The sequence below is a fragment of the Falco rusticolus genome, chromosome 4, assembly GCF_015220075.1.
Source record: "Falco rusticolus isolate bFalRus1 chromosome 4, bFalRus1.pri, whole genome shotgun sequence".
In the NCBI taxonomy this organism is placed as follows: Eukaryota; Metazoa; Chordata; class Aves; order Falconiformes; family Falconidae; genus Falco; species Falco rusticolus.
Window position 1 is genome coordinate 496,760 of NC_051190.1, and position 19,507 is coordinate 516,266.

Sequence of the window (19,507 nt, forward strand, 5' to 3'; positions counted from 1 at the left end):
ACTCAGATTAATAACCACTTTGTTATCACAAGCCTTCCTGGGGCTACCCATTTGGGGTTTCTTTGTTCTGGTATTTTTCTTTCATAAAACAGGGTCAGCGTGATTCTTTCTAGCATTTGTAAAGAAGGAAGTCTGCGAAACGATCTGTCCCCTTTATTCAGATCATTCATTTCACGTTTGGAAATGGGCCTTATTTTTAGCAAGCAGGGCAGTGGTACAAGCTGGCTGGTGTGAGTGGGCTGGGGTGGGGTGTTCTTATTTTTGGTTGTTGCTGGTTTAGTGTGAGGTTCCAGGCAGGCTGAGGTGAACTCAGTTTCACTTGCTGTTGCTACTCAGGACTGCCATCGGAAGGAGATCACTGGCAGCGCTCATGCTGCTTTCCATATTGCTAACTGGGAGCGCAATAAATAGCGTTCAGCTCATTGTAAGGCTCCTGAAACGAATGTGTGCAGAGATTTCTCTTAGCTGCTTCTCTCCAGTGCAGGAGGGGTGTCAGCTGCTGGATACCTCTGTCTTGCTCTCCTGCCCTCATTGCTAGGTCTGCTGGGGTCAGGTCAAGTGGTGCTGCCCAACTTCTCAACAGGTAATCTTGTTCCTTTCTTACCGCATTAGCCAGCCTGCATTTGAAATGTGTATGCCGAGCTCATCTGCAAAGCACTGGGGTTTATTAAGGCACAGGGATTAATAAATTGCATCTTGCTGCCTCGTATGTCGCCATGGCAGGTGCCAAAGTGCCTGTCCTCACCAGGAAATTCAGAGGGCCGTTTCCTGGGTTTGTGCAAGTGGACAGTGTTTGGCTGATGTCAGTAGTTGGGCTGAACAAGATAGTAATTTGGTGGCGGAGTGAGGCTTATCTGAAGTAAGAGAAGACTCTGATTTTCAATTTTGTTTTAGTAACCACAGATATCTCCTTATCCTTTTATTACCCTGTGAATACTGTTGTTTCTTCTCCACTGGTTTAACTCTGCAGTGCTTGGGGAGCTTGCTTTTTGGTGAAAGTGTAGGGACAGATACTCTCAAGAGAAGAGAGTCCTTTATCAAACATTTGGGTCTTTGGGCAAATTCCCTAAGGGACAACTTTAACAGACTCTTAATGTGCAATGCTGGGGAGTCTGCAATCCTCACAGAGGCACTGAGTGTCACTGATCTTCCTTGATACTTTTGCGAGAAGTGTTGGAAGGGTGTCTTAAGACCTCAGGTGGAGGCCTCAAGACTTGGGGTCCTGAGTTGGGTACGTGAGTTTCCTTGGATAGAGATGGTGAGAACCCTGTCTCCGCTGCCTGCTCGGCTTCGGGAGCGGGCGAGAAGCGCTGTGCAGGCTGGCAGCACTGCAGCTCCAGGGACCCCTAATCGCACCCCAGCGCTGCTGTGCCGCGTTCCCAGGGCAGGGGACTCCAGGTTACAGCTTTGGCCAAACTGATCCCACTTCAGCTTGCTGGGGAAAGAGGGTGAGGGTGTGTTTTTCTGCCCAGCAGGATGTGGCTGATCTGGGCTGTTTTTCTTCAGTTGTGACAGCCTCTCCTTTGTGCTGCCAAACACAGCATGGGGGAGGCTGCTGGTGCAGTCTGCTAATGTCTTGCTCTGTTCCCTTCTGCTAGGGTTTCTGAGTTGTACCCTACAAATCAGAATGATTTAATCCTCAGTCTCTCCACCCCAGGTTGAGGACAAGTGTTAATACTTCTAATACTTCCAGTGTTATTCCTTAATCTTATAGACAGAAAATGTGAAGCACAGAAAGATTACGTGACTTGCCCAAGATGAGAGTCAGGAACAAGTTCCAGATCTCTCTTCTTCTCTGGTCTTGGCATCCAGCATGCTTTTACACATCTTCCCTGGGATGGTTAACTGCCTCCTTGCTTTGCCTGCTCTGACCACAGGAAGCCTGGGCCCTTGGCAGGGCTGGGGAGCTGGTGGCACTGAGGTAGGACTGAGGTTGAGCCCTTCACTGTGGGAGTATGTGGCAGCCTTCAGGAAAAGTCCTGCACGTACAGAAATGAACAGAACCTCAGGGCAGCTAGGATCCCCACCTGGCCTGACTCATTCCACAAACAAGTGCGAAGCCTCACTTTTCCAAGGGAGAAATGGGACTATGTTAGGCTAGCTACGGCAGAGCCATGGTAGTATTTCTATGATTAGTGGCAGTATGGATTAGGATAAGCAGGGTGCCTCTCAGACTGGTAGCTGGCTCAGGTATCTAGACAGAGAAGTTCACAAGCATTGCATCAATCATAGGTTTGTTCAAGAGGTGCCCTTGCAGTGTGCTGAAGCTGGGTGCTCAGGATCTGGGAACTAGGAAACAGAGGCTGTTCATGTCCACATCATTGCTTGAGACTCGGTAATCAGCAACCCTTTTCCCATGTAGCTGTGCATGTCTCCAATGTAAAAAAAGTTTCTAGCACTGTTTCCTAGTAAACAGGAGTTTAGTCCATAAGCTTCCATCACAGCTGGTAGCACCTGCCTACTGTGCTGGCTGTCTCAGAGGAACAGGCACAGGCAGGATGGCTTCTTTCTGCCTCTCTTGGGTTCTTTCCCCGCAGCCCCATCACCAGCATAGGAAGTATGCACACTTTGTGGATGGGGAACTGAAACACACGAAGGCCCTTTCATTAGAGTTACACAGAGAAATCTATAACAAAGTCGGAAGTGCAGCTCTGTAGGTAGCTACCAGAAGTTCCTGTTCAGGCCTTGAACTGGTCCCTAGAACTGATATGAAATATGGAAGCCTGTACAGTTCCTGGGGTGGTTTATCTGTCCTCTGTAAGCTTGAATAGTTTCTGTCTTCTGAATTGGATATTCTATCAGTTGGGACATGCTGGAGGTGGTGGAATAGCTTGCTGGTTGAATCAGTTGGGTAGGTCATGCTACTAATGTTACACAAAACCTGAATTTTTCCAACTGAACTGCTGCTTAGCCCATGCTTCTCAGATAAGTGGGAGGTTAAGTTAGTCAAGATGTCCTCACTGAAAACAGGTTTGAGAGTAAGAATCCTTATCATATTCAGAAGTGTTGAGCTCGGATTGCAAAGCGTGTAAATGACATCCAAAATGATCAGGAGATATGATCACATCCCAAGAACTGGAACACACTGGCTTGTTCAGCTGGGCAAGATAGATGGGGGACATCCAATTAATGTGTCTTTATCTCATAGAGTAGGTTTAAAAATGGAGGAGAGAGGAATGTTGCTGCTGAAGGACTCTAGAGATGCTAGAACTAATGACAATAAATTGCTCCTTAAAAAAAGAAAACAAAAACCAGGCAAGGAAATAGGAGTCTTTTAAGCATGACACCAAAGAAGGCTTAGACTTAGCCACTAAAAGTAGTTAGGGAAATCGCCTTGTGAGGTTATTTATGTTTCTGATATGTGATTGATGAGACCATGGCAGTTACCTGCTGTTGCCACAAGCTTGATTTAGTAGCCCATAAGTTCCTCATTTCACAGAAAAATCTGGCAGAAAAGTGCATTTGCCAGAGCGTTACTACCACTGCTCTTTCCCAAGGGAGATATTCTAGAGCTTGGCTGTCCTGCTTTTCTGGTAAAACGGTCCATGGGGAACCATGACAAGCTGTGTTATTTCTTGATCTGCTGCGAGATCTGAAAAGACATGAGCATTTGATTTCTTGGAAGGTGAAAGTAATTTCTCATAATGCAAGTGCAGATGGTTATTACTACAGTTACTGGAATGAAAGGTTTTTCTCTGCCTGGCCTTTTTAGTCCCCTTCTTTAGATGTCTTTAACAAAGTCTTTTATCCTCTTCCACTTGATGCAGGACTTGGGCCAAATCCCCCCCCCTCCCTTTTATGAGAGTGACCATGTTCACGTCAGTGAAGTTACCCTGGATTTACTTTGTCACACGTGACAGCTGAACAATGGTGCTGTGCTACTAAGTGGGAGTTGTGCTCTGTGGATAGATTTTTGCTATTATTATAGAGACAGTGCCGGAGTTAAGGCTGTAATGAAGGGCCTCTTATAATCATGCTCCTATTATGCCTTGAACAAGGCTTTCTGAGCTCTGTATTTCCTATGCGGGCACTGCAGCTAGAGTGTCATTTTCTGGTAGCGCTTGCTGTGAATCATGCACACAGTTTAGAGGGTTTAGTACAATGTCTCAAGCATCCCTGTGTCCTATTGTATCTCTCCTGAGGACATAGCATAAAATTTAACCTCCCCGAGGAAACAATTAGGAATGGGGTTCTGCCATTTAATTTACCTGCCCAAGTCAGCAAGCACATCCACAAGGCTTCCTCTGTAGTCTGTAGAAAGGAAGAAGTCCCTCGAGAACACTACTCGATACCCTGTGTTGGACTACAGCTCCATTGCCCTGAGGAGGAGCTTTTCTTTCTTAAGGATTTGGTATGGTAGAAAAACTGGGTTTGTACAACTTAGCACCCAAATCTGGTTCAAAGTATTAGACTGTGAGAATCCCCTGCCCTCTGCCAGGTCCCTGGGAATGCTTTTGGGACATGAGATGCTTTGTTTTAGGTGATGTCTCTGCAACACAGAGGTCTGAATACTGCCAAAAACATGTGTTCACATATCTGCATCGTTTGCAAAGCTGCGTACTTGGCTGACATGAAGGTGATTTAAGGCCTGTGAGTGTCTGGACTTTTTAGATCTTGTGGACAGTGTATAGGACTGGAATTCAGCCCTGCTAGCTCCACTCTCAGCAGGGAGTGCAGTGACCCTGGAAAACATACCTGGTTTTTGGTATACAATGGGAGTCAATATTGGTTTAGGTTTTTTATATATATAATGGAAAGCTATTGTTGAGAAATTTGAAGTAGAATTGCAGTGGGTGCTTTTGCTTTTTATGCATCTTACATTGAGTCATGTAAAATTTACAAAAGCCCTAAGAGCTGATGCTTGTATAGCTTTGCTTGTGTTTTTTTCTTTTCACACCAGCCTTCAAGAAGTATGTGCCTTTAGTGGGTGATGGGAAGGTGGAAGAGTGATGTACAAAGGCACTGCTGTCTCCTGGCAGTCTCTGTACTGTTTGTCTGCAGTCCTGCCTGTAGAAAGCTTGCCAGATATGTGGAAGACTTTGTAGAGTGTATCAGTCTTAACAAGATTTAGAAAACAATCTTTGCGTAAGAACTGACTTTCTTTGCATCTGGGGAAAATGAGTTCTGTACACTGTGGTTGCTCCTACTTGAATAATGACATGCAAAATTTGGATTTAATGCAGGTTTCAGTTACGGTGAACTCGTAAGAGAGGCTATGTCAATAAGAGGAATGGCTTCAGTGTCTGTCATGACTGCATTGTTAGAACGTGGTGTGAAGGCTGGAAGTTTTCTTGCGGCATCTGCCAGTGATGCTTTCAGATTCTGCGTGTCCAGCCTGAGGTGACCAAGCAGATAGTGTGATCTGAAATTTAAAAATAAAATACAGATACATAAGTCAGCCTTCCTATCAGCACAGCCTTCACCACATATACTACATCTGTTGTTGTTTTCTTTGACAATACCTGCCATACCTCATCATTCATCCTGTTCCTTACACTTTGGCATTACCAGGAAAAAAACATGCATATATGATGCTTTTCAAGGACATGTTTATATTTCCTCCTTAAATCTTTTCCACACACTATCATTAGGACCTGAATTCCAAGAAACACTGAACCGGTGCTTTCCAGTTGCTGTGATTTATAGGTAGAAGCCGTGTTGTCAAAGCAGCCATAATGTCTTCTCAGGGCACTGGCTCGGACGGCACTTTCACACTTGCACGTTCCTATGGCGTTGTCTGTTCCCTTTCCACAGGCGCCTGAGGGGAGGCTCAAACTCAGGAGGCTTCAAGCCACTTTTGCAGTGCTCTGGGCTGACCCCGTGTGCAGCACAAGCCAGGGCTGGCTTGGAGCTCCCTTGGGAAGAGGCACCAAGGCTCCTCTGCTCTTCGGGCAGTCCAGGGCCTGTGTACCTCGGGGACTGCCTCCTGCTTCAGCTAGCCCCACGTGCCAGGACCAGCACAAGGCCGTTTGAGCCCCAGTTCTGACCAGTAAATGCAGATGCAGGAAACAGTAGCTGGACCAGAGGGCAGGGTGTTTGTTGTTATCTACAGTTAAGGCTGTCTCATCTTTGGAATTTGAACATCTGATTAGACTACACAGCTCTGGTAACAGTTCCTGAAAGCACAGCTCTTCTCTGAAAGAGACTGCAAAAGTGTTTCGTGCTTGTCTCTGAGGGAACTGGCAGCAACTGTGCATGGCTTGCAAGTACAGAGAAACTTTTTTTTCTTTTCCTAACTGTCTCCCCTCCAGACGCAGCCTGAACTCAGAGACCTGAGCTACAGGCTTTCCATCGCCCTCTGATCAGAGGTTTGGAATGAAAAGCCGAGTGGTGCAGCAGCACCTGTGAGCCAGGTGCCAACAGAGAGCACAGAGGGACATCCAGAGGGAGTTTGCTGGGTAGGGCTGCTCATGCATGAACTGGAGCCGAACCCAGCTTCTGCCCTCCAGCATTATGTTGAAGAAAACAGTCACACTCTTCTTCATGGGGCAGCTGTTCTCTTATTTGCAATGCTGCCTTTATTGCCTCAGGTAGAGCCTGCCAGAGGGACTTAGGGACCCAGCAGCGCTCAGGGCCCATAGGACAAAGAGCTGTTAAAGCACGCTGTTGTTACCTTTAATTTAACAAGTGAGAAAGGAGAAACAAAACAGGTAGAGCAAAGAGCTGCAAAAAAACATTTCTTAGGTGAAGGTAGAAGAACTTCTATAGGCAAGGCAGATTACACACACAATGTCTAGGTGAGAAGGTGGCAATGGCTTTGCACAGAAGTTGGTTACCCGGCTGCACTATTCTCAGCTATTTATTTTGTGGTAAGAATTACTGACAAAAGAGGATTCAGCCAGCACTGCTGGTCTCTATCCAGCCAGGCTCAGTCCCCTCAGCCCGTCTCATCTCCCTCCTTGAGCTCTCCCTCCTGGGCAAGGAGGAAAGGAGGGCCAAGGTCTGAGGGAGGTGCAAGTGCCTTTTTCCAGCAGACCAGCAAACTGGGAGCTGGACTTGGATCCTTGGCTAGGGTTTACTTACACACAAGCAGGACTAGTGACCTCCACCTCTCTTAATGAGCCTGGGATTAAGGTGCCAGCTGCTTCTGGTGAAGGTCTCTTTCTGCATTGGGATGTGGGGGTGTAAAGGCTCACAGTCAGACTGCCACCTTCTCTGGCAGACAGTGCCAGAGGAGAAACCTCAAGCAGCAGCAAGGAAAGTAATTGGTGTCCTATGTACCTTCAACAGCTTGTGATCTTGGTTATTGGAGCAAACAAGTCAGATCAGGGCTCATTCCAACCACAGCAGGAACTAAGCAGAGCTTGGAGACAGCGAGGAGGTTGGCAACCCTGCTGATACAAAACTTGCAGTAGACAAGCCAGTGCTCCAGATCCAAGCAAAGCCCAGGTCTGAGTGACTTCTGTCCTGTAGGAAACAGTGAGCCTTGTGCAAGACCAGAGGCTGAGCACTCTGAGGTGGGGTCAGGCCACCTCTCCAGACAGCACCTGTTCAGCCAGTGATTAGGAACAAACTCTTGAGGGGCAGCTCCAGAGTCACATTCACCTCTTTAATAAGAGTTTGTATCCTGATACTTGTTCTCTTAAGCACCCAGTTATAAGGCTCTTTCTGCTGTGAATTTGGTCCTCAGGATTAGCTTTGATTAGCTGATGATATAGGAGCTCCAAATGAAGCTTTGCCCTTGAATCGGGCATTTTTAACTCGCCACCACCACTTTGTCTCCCACCTCCTTCCTCCTCAGACAATGGAAGCTGATGAAGAGGGGAGTTCAGAGAGCTGAACACATTGTCTTTGTCAGTTTGGATGAAACTGGCTAACTAGGGAGGAAAGGTAGACAGAGGTACCAACATACTGTGGCACCTGGAGCAATCAGCTCCTTTGGCCAAAAGCCTCAGAAAGCTGAACAATAGGCCATGTAAGGGAATGGTTCAATTAATATTTATGAAGCACGGTTACGCTTCTGAATGTCTGCTGTGTCCCAGAGTCTTCCAGCGGATAGCAAGCTGTCATGCCTTATTCTCTCTCACTATTTCAGCCTTGCAGGTAGAGGAGAATCCATAACAAGATAGAGAAAGAAAGAGGAGATACATTTTATTTCCCAGTCCATGGAAAAATAATCTGTTGGATTATCATCTGGAAACTGTGGAAGGTGCCAACATGAGCAACGAGAGGCCAGTGAACCCCGACACATCTACACTGACTGAAGGCCTGAAGAGAAAGAGGGGAAGACCAAAGAAGCAGCCACAGGTGAGGGCACATCATCCTGAGAGGTTGCCTGAGGATGCTACAGCATTAGCCTAATAGGATTTGCAGGCAGCCCTGGGAATCTGCTCACTAACAAAGAGCAAGGGAAGCTGAGCTGTGATGTTTTAAATATTACTGCTATTCAGGAAAGCAGCGATACTTGCACCCTGGGACATCTCAGCCACTGGCTTCGGATGTGCCTCTAATGTGTTGAGCCATGGCTGTTCAGGCCAGTAAATGGCATGAGAGGAGCTAGGCAGATCTCTGTTCCAGTCTGGAGATTTTCAAGTGTCATCAGCCTCTTTTTCTGTACCAGTAGCTAAATACAGTGGAGAAGGCCAAGGCTTTTTCTCTTCCAGGCACTATGGTCAGAGTTCTGGGAACTTATTCATTTCCCCAACCCAAAAGACAAAGGGGTAGGGGTATTGCCATCTTCTAATGCACTTCACAGCTGGAGAAGCAGAGACAACCAGGTATTTAGTGGCCTGGGTGCTGTTATTGATATAAGATAATCTAAGACATATTAGAATGAGAAGCTGTAAGTTCCAGGGAAGATCCTGCTTAAATGATTTTCTCCTTTTATCTAGGAGGAAGCTCTGGGACCATTGCCAGTGAAGAAACCACGAGGAAGGCCAAAAGGAAGCAAGAAAGTGACTGCTGTATCTGGACAAATGGTAAGAGTAAATGGTTTATATTTCTTTATGGGTGAGAGAGGAGCTGGCTGTCCCTGCTAGAGCAGCAAGCTGGGAGGTTTCTCTTACGTTAGTGATAGACAGTGAAAATTGCCCCTAATTCAGCTCAGCTTTAATTGCCACTGTTGGACAAACCAGTTATTGTGGTTTTAGTGTTGCCATTGCCTGTTCAGCAGCTTCCTTCTAGTGTTTCTCCTCCACCATTGCCAAATAGTCACAACCAGTATAGTCTGGCAGGGGTTTCCTCCTCAACTGTCTTCTATCCCCAGCTTTCTTCTTTTCTGCTAACTGTCTCACAACAACCTTGGCCACGTTCAGTGTATTAGTCATAGTGCCCAGCAAATGAGAGCTGAAGGTATTTTTCCCCCCGCTTTGTTTTCCACAAAGGTAGGACCTTCTGCTGGGAAGAGGCCAAGAGGGAGGCCCCGCAAGTGGGTGAGTACAGCATTTAGCCCTTTTCCTCTTCTCCAGTCATGGGTCCTAGGGGATTTTCAGTTGCATTTGCTCTTCTCAGGCTCTCTATCTGCAACCAACCAGCCTAGGTGGCCTGGAAATCTAACACATTTGGGAAGCTCTGACCTGCCTTTCCAGTCACCCCTAAGATTCAGGTCCTGAAGAATTCTGAGAGCCCTGGAGAGCTGCTGTACTTAATTCAAGACATGTTAGTCTTCCACAGTACTTTCCCAGGCTTGGAATGTCAAACCAGAGATTGCATCCTTTCCCAGGCAGAGGGGTTGTATACCCAGCAGTCTTGAAAGACTGAAGTGATTGCATAGTGTGTCAGTTTGTCTCAAAAGAAGACACTTAAAATTAAGCAAATAGAGAAATTTCGTGAATGACAAAACTTTGAATCCTGCCAGCAGGAAGCTCTTCTATGCAGCAAATAATGGATTAGTAAGAATCAGTAAATGAAGACAGAACATTTCAGGCATGGAAAAAAAGGTGAAAGCTTTTAATCAATAAGGCTATTCAGCCCTGTGAACAATTAATGACGTTATCTATCATTAGGAGTGATTTTAAAAAACCTCACAACAATCACAAACCACTAGTTGGTGTGTATCTGTTACCACAAAAAATTCTAGACCAAATGCAAGCTGTGCACTTGCTGCAGGAATCTATAGGTTGGTTGTAAGCTGTGGTGCCAGAGGAGTGCATGGGTGGGAAAGAGACACTGGGTGGTTCAGCAGAAACAGAGGGATCTAGCAGTCCGTGAGGGCTACGCAGGAGGCTGGGAAGGAAGTCTTCACCAGGGAGGAAGTGTCCACATGTGGGAGAAATTAGACTTATCTGACATGACAGTGACCTTAGGATTCAAATGTTTCTTGGATAGTGGTGGAAGGGAACTGCAAATCCAGTGAAGAACTGATTCTCCCAGACAAGAGATCTACTCCATAAATCTATACAGTTGCTGTTTCTTCTTTGAAATCCAGATGAGAAGGCCACAGTCTGGTTCAGCACATAGCTTTGCTTAAGTCTATTGCTTTTTTTAAGCCCACTTATAATTATTATGTTCTTTAAATACATTGTGTAAGGAAATCCAGTATGTTACCAGTGCTTAAAGCAGCCAGCTGTGCAAATTGGGATCCTTAAGCTCTATGGAAAAGCATTGGAGGCCAAAATGGCTGGGTCTTAGAGACAAAAACATCATACCTGGTGAGTTCTGCTGGTGTCATTCATGGGCTGGCAAATCACAAAGACAAGCAGGAGGACACAGAAGGGCATGAATAAAGGACAGCGTTCTCCCTTTCAGTAGTAGTAGGGTGCTGTGGCCAGGTTGTTGTGAAAAGCCCAAAGTACATTTGGAGGAAAAGGAAACATCTTGGGGGTACAAAGCAGAAAAAGAAAAAAAAAAGGTTGTTTTTGTTGGGTTTTTTTGATGGGTTTCTTTTTTTTTTTTTTTTGAGGTTGTATTTGTTTTTTAGAGAGAGGCAGAAATATGACAAGGGAAAAATACAAAGCAGCAGCAAATTAGGAGAGAAGATGCTCTTTTATGAATTAGGTGTAAGCAAGCAAGAAAAATGACTTGACCCTGTAGAGCTCAGAGAGATCTATACTAGAGCCATGTGCACTGGAGAGCTGTCAGAAAGGGGTAAGGAGGCACAGCCAGTTCTAGGTCTTGATTTCCTATCAAGCACAGAGTGGGTCAGAAGGAGCTCAGGCTCTGTGGGGAAGATGTTCTCCTGCCCAAAGACTCTATAAGCAGGGATACATAGATTGCTCCCTGGACCAGATGAGGACCACAGTCCTGGCCAAGCAGAGTGTCCAGCACATCAGGGACTGTGAGAAGGGAGACGTTACCTGCTGATGGAGAGCAGAGTTGAATGTTGCTGAGCTGGACTGAGAATGCCAGGGTAGTACTGCGAAGTGTGAGACACAGCATCAGCCTGAACTAGGGCTGGGCACAGGGATCTGTATGGCCAGAAAACATACCTCTGACTCCCCAGGTAACAATGATGGAAGATAACTTTATCAAAATGAAGTAATAGGTAGTATAGGTGTTCCCTGAAGGATCATGATTGCAGGGTTCTCCCTGCTCTGAGAGTTTGTCCCAGATGAGGGGGTTTCTCACCCCTTCGTGGGAGGGCTGGGCACTGGCGCTGTATTCTCCAGCTGCGGTTGAGACTGTTCGAACTCTGATTTGCAACAGATTTCAGACAGACCCTGGGGGCAAACGGGTGAAAGTTTCAGGAAGCTCAGAAGCTGACAGTTAGAAGTTACTTTAAAATTGTAACCCAGATAGAAAGCAATAGCTAGGAGAGGAGTTGTGCTAAAAAGAAGCACTGCTGAAAATAGAGGAACATCACATGGCATACCTCCACCAGGTGAATGTAGGGTCAGGGACTGGCATCCAGATGGTTCCATGAGGTCTAGCAGGCAATCTGAGTGGTGTGACAGCCCTTGGGAGCAGTGAAAGGTGGCAGGGCTTTACAAGCAGCTTTGAAGTAGTTGGGACATTGCTAGATTTGAGATGGGCTATGAGGGATATTCATTAGCAGGTGCAATTTGACCTGGTCACGTGTGAGGGGAGGCAGAGGTTGAAAGGAGAGGGGGAAGGAGGCCTCAGCTACTGCCTTGCCTTGGACAGTGGTACAAATGGATGTGACCTGTATGTGTAGCCACAAACTACAGTGGGTAAATGCAACTGCAGAGGCCAGAGGCCTCCAGGCGAGCTGGCAGGCAGTTTCTGGCACTAGTTGATGTGTTTTTCATCGAATCTGACATAGGCAAGTTTAACCCTCAGGAGTGCTATAGTGTTCTGCTTCCTGCCTGGTAAGGGAAAAAGGCAGTGAAATTCTGTGGGAGCAATAGATTCAGTCCCAGCTTGTCCTGTTGCTGTGATGCAGTCTGAACTGGGGCAGAGAAGCCTTGGCTGTGAAACTCTGTTATTGTGGGGTTCAGGAAAGCCAAAAAAAGTGAAGTATATTCTGTATAAAGCTGAGGATCCTATGCAGGACAACTCTGAAAGAGAGATTCAGAGCAAAGGGCAGTTTCTAAAACACCTGCTAGTAGGGCTGTCTTGTGGTTAAACTGACAGTAATGGTGACAGAGGAGATGGCTTCAGCCCTGCTTTGTAGTTAATCTGTGTGCCTGCCACTGCTGCCAAGAGAGGAACACCTCCCTTCCTCCCCAGGGAAAAGGAAATGGGGGCAGCCAGGCAGCACCAAGAACATGCTCCCCAGCATTTTATGTGGCACAGCCAGCCATGTGTGTTGGCAAAAGCTAACATCTGAAATAAAGGTAGCTGGAATAGTTTTCCTGTCCTATGTTCTCTCTCTCTCTTTTTTTTTTTTTTTTTAGAAGTGGAATTTCAAAATAAATCTTCCATGCAAATTCGTATTTTTCTGTAATGGTAATCTAATTAAAACACTTTCTTATAAATTTAGTTGGCTCTTTATTCTTCCTTGAGACCTTTATGCCACATGGAAGAAGCAAGACAATAGTTTGGAGCACCCTGATATCTCCCAGGATCTACTAGTAGTGGTAGTGAATGTCTGGTATCCCTCAGCTGTGTGTGCACCTATGCTTCTCTTTATTTTTTTAGAATCATAGAATAATTTAGGTTGGAAGGGCCCACTGGAGATCATTTAGTTCAAACCACTGCTCAAAGCAGGTCTAATTAGATCAGGGTACTCAGGGATTTGCCCAGTCTATACAAACACCTATAGCATACTAGAAATAGTATATAGCCATCTCTAATCTATAACAGGCTGCAAATGAGGTTGGAAAAAACTATTCCAGCCATTCTCTTCTGTAACTGATTGTAATAGCTGCAGTTGTAGGCTTAGGCTTGGGGTTTTGTGGTTAAATTGAGTTCTGTGCCAGAGCTGTAAGTTAGGGTGTTTGTTACTGTAAACAGTGAGCTGCCTAGTAATTTGTTTTAAAAAACCAACCAACCAAAAAAAAAACCCCAAACCCAAACCAAAAAAAAACCCAAAAAACCTGTGCTACATGCTGGTTTATTGACATTAAAACTTTTTGTACACTGGCTCATTTTTCTTTTTAGTGTTTCAAAATGTGTCATTCTAGCTTTGGTTAGTGAATCATTATGATGTTTCAATTCAAATTAACTTTTTTTAACAGCTGAGGAGTAGGAGGCAGGGAGGCAAAACCAAAGCAGAAGAAAAAGAACAGCCATTTGGATTTTAATTTTTGATGGACAAAATGTTTAGTTGTTCAGGACAGGAAAATACCTTGAAATACAGAAAGTGCTTTCAAGGATGAAACAACCTTCTCCATAGCTGTGTAGTGGGGAGATTTTTTCACAATGTTCAAAATTTTTTGCAAAATTTTTCAAAATATTAAAAAAAAATCTCAAAAGACTGGTATTATCATAGCTTATTATGGGTTCTGATGACCATTCAGAGATGCTTGTGAATGTGTGCAGACACTACATGCAGTGTTGCTTGCTCTTGCATATGGTTGGGTATAGGCAACGGTGACAAATGGGCATGCTTTCTAGGCTGCACAGTCTTATTTAAGTAACATTGATCAAAGGCTTTTTGTTTTAAATCTACTTTATGTATTTGCAATTTTGTCCCTTGATCCTAATTTTAGGGGTGGGGGGTGGGGGGTGGGGTGTTGTTTGTTTTTGGTGTTTTTCTTCATAGCCTCAACTAGTGGTCCAAGAAGGAGTGTCTCAGGAAGGAAATCGTCAGGGAAGCAGTGACTTGAATTCGAACTTGGCGCCAGCCACACAAGGTTTGAAATTAGATAAGTATAATTACATGGGACTAAATTGTGCAGCCATGCTCCTGGCAAACCATGCATGTACCCCCAGAGCTCTAGCACTGGCTGCAGTCATTCTGGTAAATCCTACAGAGGAGAATTTGGAAGGCTTCCCAGATGCATTACAACAGGACATGTAGCACATTCCTTCCATCTAATGAAGCTGTGGCCACTTCAGCAGAAGTGAAGGCAGAAAAGAGGGGTGGGAAGGAAATCCCTATCTCTGTCTTTCCAAAAAGTCACATATCTGAGCTTCTGATGACTGTTACAGGTATGGCTCAGTGAAATTCTCTGGCTGTGGTATGTAGTCTGTAGAAAGTGAAAATAGTTGCTCATGAATGTCTTGCGTTACTTAGGTGGGTGGGGGGGGTGGGGGGTTGGGGAAAGTTGAAGATCCCTTGACATTTGGGACATCCTGATATTCTGGATTAACTCCAGCATGCCTCCATGATAGTCTTGCACTCTCCTTCCCAGTGTGTGCTCTAAGGCAGTGCTCTCTCCTGGTGGCACAGGAGCAGAGATGCTAGTGTATCAGCAGCACAGAGAATGATGACACTGGCAAGTTTCAGTATAGGGCTGCAAAGTTATCTAAGCCTCTCTGAGACGAGATGCCAGATAACTGTTATCACTGTCACAGGAACTTACAGATGCCCCAGCCTCGCTACAGCCCTGGGGAAGAGCAGATCCATGACCAGCCTGTACCATTGGGGGCCGTTTCTGAGGCAGATGCCAGGAAAACTTGTGTGCAGCTGAGTCCTACCTTCAGTGAGCATTGTAGGAAGCTATTCGTTAAACATTTTCTCTTGAGGGGGAAGGGGCCAGCAGCCCAAGAGAGGCAGATGTTGCCTTGTTTTGCCATGTGGTCAGCACAGCTGCTCCCTCATCCCGCTGCCGTTAGCGCAGTTGAGCGTGGCGTGCGAAGCAAGCTAACTGATGCTGGGCAGCCGAACCCAGCCTGAGGTTCTTAGAAAGTCCCGGGAAATGCCGCATGATAAAACACCAGCGCAGTTAACCTCAGCTGCTCGATTCAGTTTCCTCTCGAGCGCCTGCTCCTGTATCACTTCCTGCCACCAAGCTGTGTGATGCCATCAGCAGAGCCACAGGCTCACAGATGATGAGCTCACCTCCTGCCCAGTCGTTGCCTTTTTGTAGTACTCTTCAGCATCGCCCAAAACCACAGCCGATGTGGGTACTTTCTTCTTCCTTTCAGTTTGAGTGGGACCGAGGGCAGTGACATGAGGAATATGTTTCCCTCCTGTTGCAATGAGGTAGAACCAGATGTGACAGGATAAAGCGGATGCTGCGGTCAGCACAAGACAGCAGTGCAGCGCATGGCGCTGCGTGCTCAGCACCAGACACGGAGAGGGGAGTTTTACTGTTGGGGAAGGCATGCGCTTCTGTAAGAAAAAAACCTGCTAGCAAATCAGTGGGATTAACCAGAAAATCAGTGAGGATAAGCGTGTACAGCATGAAACCTGGAAATCCTCTGGAAAATTTTGTAGCAGTTGTTATTCACTCGGGAGCTTGAGACGGAGCAGTAATCCTGTCTTAGAAACTTCTGACTAAAAAGGGAAAGGGGAAATTTACTATTCTGACTTGCTGGAAACTAAATCCTGTGGCTTGTCTGCAAGCAAGATGCAGCTGTAGCAGCTTTCAGACAGTTTCTGGATTAACCCATTCTGTGGGTCTGGGTTTAATTTAGATATTAAATGCCTGCAAGCTTTTCTGTTGTGTGTGCAGGAGGCTACTGCTCTGAGATTTGTTGTCAGTATTCTGCAATCACGTAATAATCTTCTGCTACAGGCACAGCCAGAGCTTTTGGTCATTGCGGGGTTCATTGGTTTGCTTTTTCTTTCAGGTGAGGATTTTTGAGGTGCTGGCTAGAGAGAGGTCATGGGAGGATACACATGCTTGCTTATCCTGCGGGTTGTATGCTGTAAAACTCTGGGAAAGAGATCTGCCCTGGGCTTCATGTCTGCAACATTAAGAAAGAATTGCTGAAATAAACAATGACTGACTCCCTGGTTTTCAGTCAGTCTGTTACAGGGGAAATCATGAAATAGGAAGAGCCGAACTAGAAATACGCAAGACTTGCAAACCTGCCAAGGGGCAGGGAGCTGCTTTAAAGCTAGCTGATATTTTCCCATGGCCTTTAGTTGGGGGATTCAGCTCCAATTTTCCCAAGGCACTGGTTATGGGTGGCTCTAGGTTATCCAGGAGCAGGCAGGGGTTTGATGATGGTTCAGACTTTATTGTGTTGCTACATGCAAGTGCTGCCAATCACAGCTCAGTTGTTAAAGTTTTTGGTTTCTGGGCCAAGAAGCAATTGTCTTCTCTTCCAGGAGTACCACTACCAAATAAATGATTGATGAAGCTGATTCGTAGCCTCCTAAGCCACAAAAGCAGCCTGGGTTTGTTTCAGTAACTTTGTTTGGTGAATGAAGTATAGGTGTGAGAGGGAGTTTGCTTTACGGCTAAACTTCCAAGCCACAGTCCAAAGCCAGAAGCAGCCTCCAGACCTTGCTCCTTGCCTGTCTTTCCTTCCCCATGTTCTCAGTACATCGAGAGAGCAGCTGCCAACTCCTTTGTCTTTGTTCCCTCTGCTGCCCCAATATCTCAGCTTTCCTGAAACCATGGGGTTAACCACAGATCAGAGCAAGCGTGTGTAGCCATAAACATTCCCCACTCTGAGGCATTTTTTAGACCTTCTGTGCATCTGCTTTCCTAATGTTTACGATGTTGGGTAAGGCACTTCTGGTACTCTGTGTCTCATGAGGATCCAGAGTTGCACTTGGAAATACATAACTGCTCACCGCAGAGGTTGATCATGTGTGTTTGCACAGCAGAAGCCAGAGGATTTCACGCAGACTGTAACTTCTGGGCTTTCACTAGCCTCCTGCTGAGGCTGGCTGCCAGGGAAACCAGTGGGTCAGTCTTTAGCCTGGAGCTGGCAAAAGAGCAATGGGAATGTTGCTGTGAAGACCTTTGTTGTTTGGAAGCAGATTCTTGCCACCTTTTAACCTTGCACTGACTCTGTAACGGGGCATTTGGGCAGCTTGGCTCCTGGACCCAGAGCTCTAACCCTCTCTCTCCCGTGATCTTTCCCTTTAGGCATCACTGGAAAAGACGGTTCCAGGCCCGGCAAAACTACTGGTCTTAGGAGATCTCTTGAGTAACATCCTTGCTGCAGCTCAGTAGTATGTCACCTGTTCATGTCTTGCTGAATCCAGAGGACTGGAAAGCAAACGGGATTTTTAATGTCATATTTCAAATTCTTTCTTTGTGATAGTTTTGGCCAAGCTTTCTCTCTGTTGTCTGTTGGCTTACCCCAAACATCCAAGCAGGGACTTAAGGGAAGAAATGGCAAATGCCTTGTCAGAGAGATGCTTTCCACGGTTTGTAGTACATCTTTTGTGAGGATATTGATCTTTCTTAAGAATACTTGGGTAACAGGGTGCCTTGCCCTGCCACAGACAGCAGTAGTTGAACAGAAGGCTAATGTTGACCCAGGAGTGCAGATACAGTGAAGGAAATCTATTTACACAGCTAATTGCTGAACTTATATGTCATATCACTTCTGGTAGATTGATGGAGTCCCAAGAGTTAAGTTTTGGTCAGTTGCCCACAGGAACTGCATCTGAGAGACAGTCTTTGAGTCCTTGACTATATGGGAAAGAAAACTTCCATGGCATTTCCAGCTTACTTAATAATGCTGTTGCTCCAGTGGTCCGTAGCTTGGATGGTTTAGAGGAAAGTTCACACCCTGATGTCTTGGGGATCGGTTCAGAAACTTTTATCCTAGCATTATCAGCTTAGGGCCATCCCCTATAACCAGCTCCTGGCCTGGTGGCCCTCCCCTGAATTTGATAGCAACTCTGAGTGCACAATGTTTACAAGCTTAGTCACAGCCACTGGATTTCATCACTTCAAAGGACCGTCTGACAAAGGTTGCTTCCTTTCAGAGCCCCAGGATTCAATTTAAATTAGTTGGTACTTTTAGTTCACAGTGTGTGTATGTGAGGTCCTCTAGTGTTGCAGTTATGCAAACAAAAGCTTGCTGATACAGTCTAGTTTTGGGAGACAGCAGTAGCCAGTTGGTCAGAGATTGTCACTGCCTGCTCTGCCTCGCATTGTATTGCAGATTTGTGCTTTGTGTCACAGCTGACCTTGCTAAATTCTGAAGAATTGAGGGTATTTCCAATATCCAGTTGTAAACAGTGAAATTCTAGTGGTATTTTCCATCTCGTGGATGCTCTGCCTGCCTATTAAAGGGACAAAGTGGGTATTTCAATTATCTTTGACAAGATGTAAAATTGGCTAGCTTTACAGTGTTAAATATTTAAACAGAACATAATTGGCTTTAAATTTATGGCAGTGCATAGCAGAAACCCATGAAATGGTAGTATATATTGAGCTCATTTATTATCCTTTCATCAGAGGTTTGTTCCCTTAGCAGGTATTTGTTTAACATGAGAAAATGTATGCAGAATTAAGAGGAAAGGCTGATTGGAGAGAGATAATAGGAGAAAAAATATTTCTTCCTTCTAGGCCATTTTGTCCAGTCCACTCAGTTTAGCAGCGATCAGTCCTGATCCTGTTTATTCTATATCTTGTCTGGTTTGCCCCAACAGTATTTTCTTGTGTATGGAGTTTGGTGGTCTCAGTAGAAAACTGCATCACAGATAACCTTTGTGCCTCCCCTACCACATATCAGATACAACAAGGATTAAAAGGATTAGATAACAGGGACAGACATAAATCTTACGCTTTAGGATGAGGTGTGCTGCCAGGTATGGGAAGAGTTTGATCCCCTGCTCCTGCTCTGTGGATAAATCCAGGTGGGCACAAATCTATAACTGTTGATGGTTACATGAGAAGATCAAACTGGATTTCCTCTGAATTCAGGTTAGGGAGCTGCTCTTCTTCCATGGACATGCAAGTTCAGCTGCAGGTCATGTCTGCATTTAAAGTCCGCTCCAGTTGCAGACCAAGATATTTTTACCTGCTTCTTTTAGCCGATTTTCAGGCAAATTGGCAGGTTTAGTACTCTGCTTGCAAGGCTGTAAGGCCGATTTACTTAACCCCTATTACCTGAGAGTAATAGCTGTTACAACGTGAGACTGGAACTTCAGCTTCCTCTAAATGGATTAGGGATTGCATCTGTAAGACTCAGGCTTTTCTTATGACATCAGTCAAACCTTTCTCAGCTGGTGGCATGGACTAGGGATGGAAACCGTCTCAGCTAGATACTAAACCCATTTGCTTTAGGTCAGCAGTATTCCCCTAGGACATGCATACAAAATGCTTCTCTTAAAAAAAAAAAAAAAAGAAAAAAACAATCTGGT

The 19,507-nt window shown here is 45.5% G+C and overlaps 2 protein-coding genes across 6 annotated transcripts in view; one reads left to right on the plus strand and one right to left on the minus strand.

Annotated features, from left to right (window-relative positions):
- LOC119146024 (high mobility group protein HMGI-C-like) overlaps positions 1–19,507 on the plus strand; it is a 20,058-nt gene continuing 551 nt past the window's right edge. The window contains exons 1-7 of one of the 2 annotated variants that reach the window (XR_005103606.1): positions 83–583; positions 6,252–6,398; positions 8,036–8,247; positions 8,832–8,918; positions 9,324–9,371; positions 14,045–14,135; positions 17,274–17,358. Coding sequence is in view for 1 of the 2 variants with exons in the window: in XM_037383041.1 (XP_037238938.1) it covers positions 8,158–8,247; positions 8,832–8,918; positions 9,324–9,371; positions 14,045–14,135; positions 17,274–17,338 (381 nt within the window). In the remaining variant the exon portion in view is untranslated. Of the gene's footprint in view, positions 584–6,251; positions 6,399–8,035; positions 8,248–8,831; positions 8,919–9,323; positions 9,372–14,044; positions 14,136–17,273; positions 17,360–19,507 lie in introns of those variants that run through there. The other variant, XM_037383041.1, reaches the window with a different exon arrangement.
- Positions 5,138–19,507, minus strand: part of C4H3orf18 (chromosome 4 C3orf18 homolog) — a 27,833-nt gene continuing 13,463 nt past the window's right edge. For 3 of the 4 annotated variants that reach the window (XM_037383031.1, XM_037383032.1, XM_037383040.1), the window contains one exon: positions 13,378–18,424. In XM_037383031.1, coding sequence (XP_037238928.1) covers positions 18,230–18,424 — 195 coding nt within the window. In that variant the 3' untranslated portion in view covers positions 13,378–18,229. Of the gene's footprint in view, positions 5,363–13,377; positions 18,425–19,507 lie in introns of those variants that run through there. The other variant, XM_037383035.1, reaches the window with a different exon arrangement.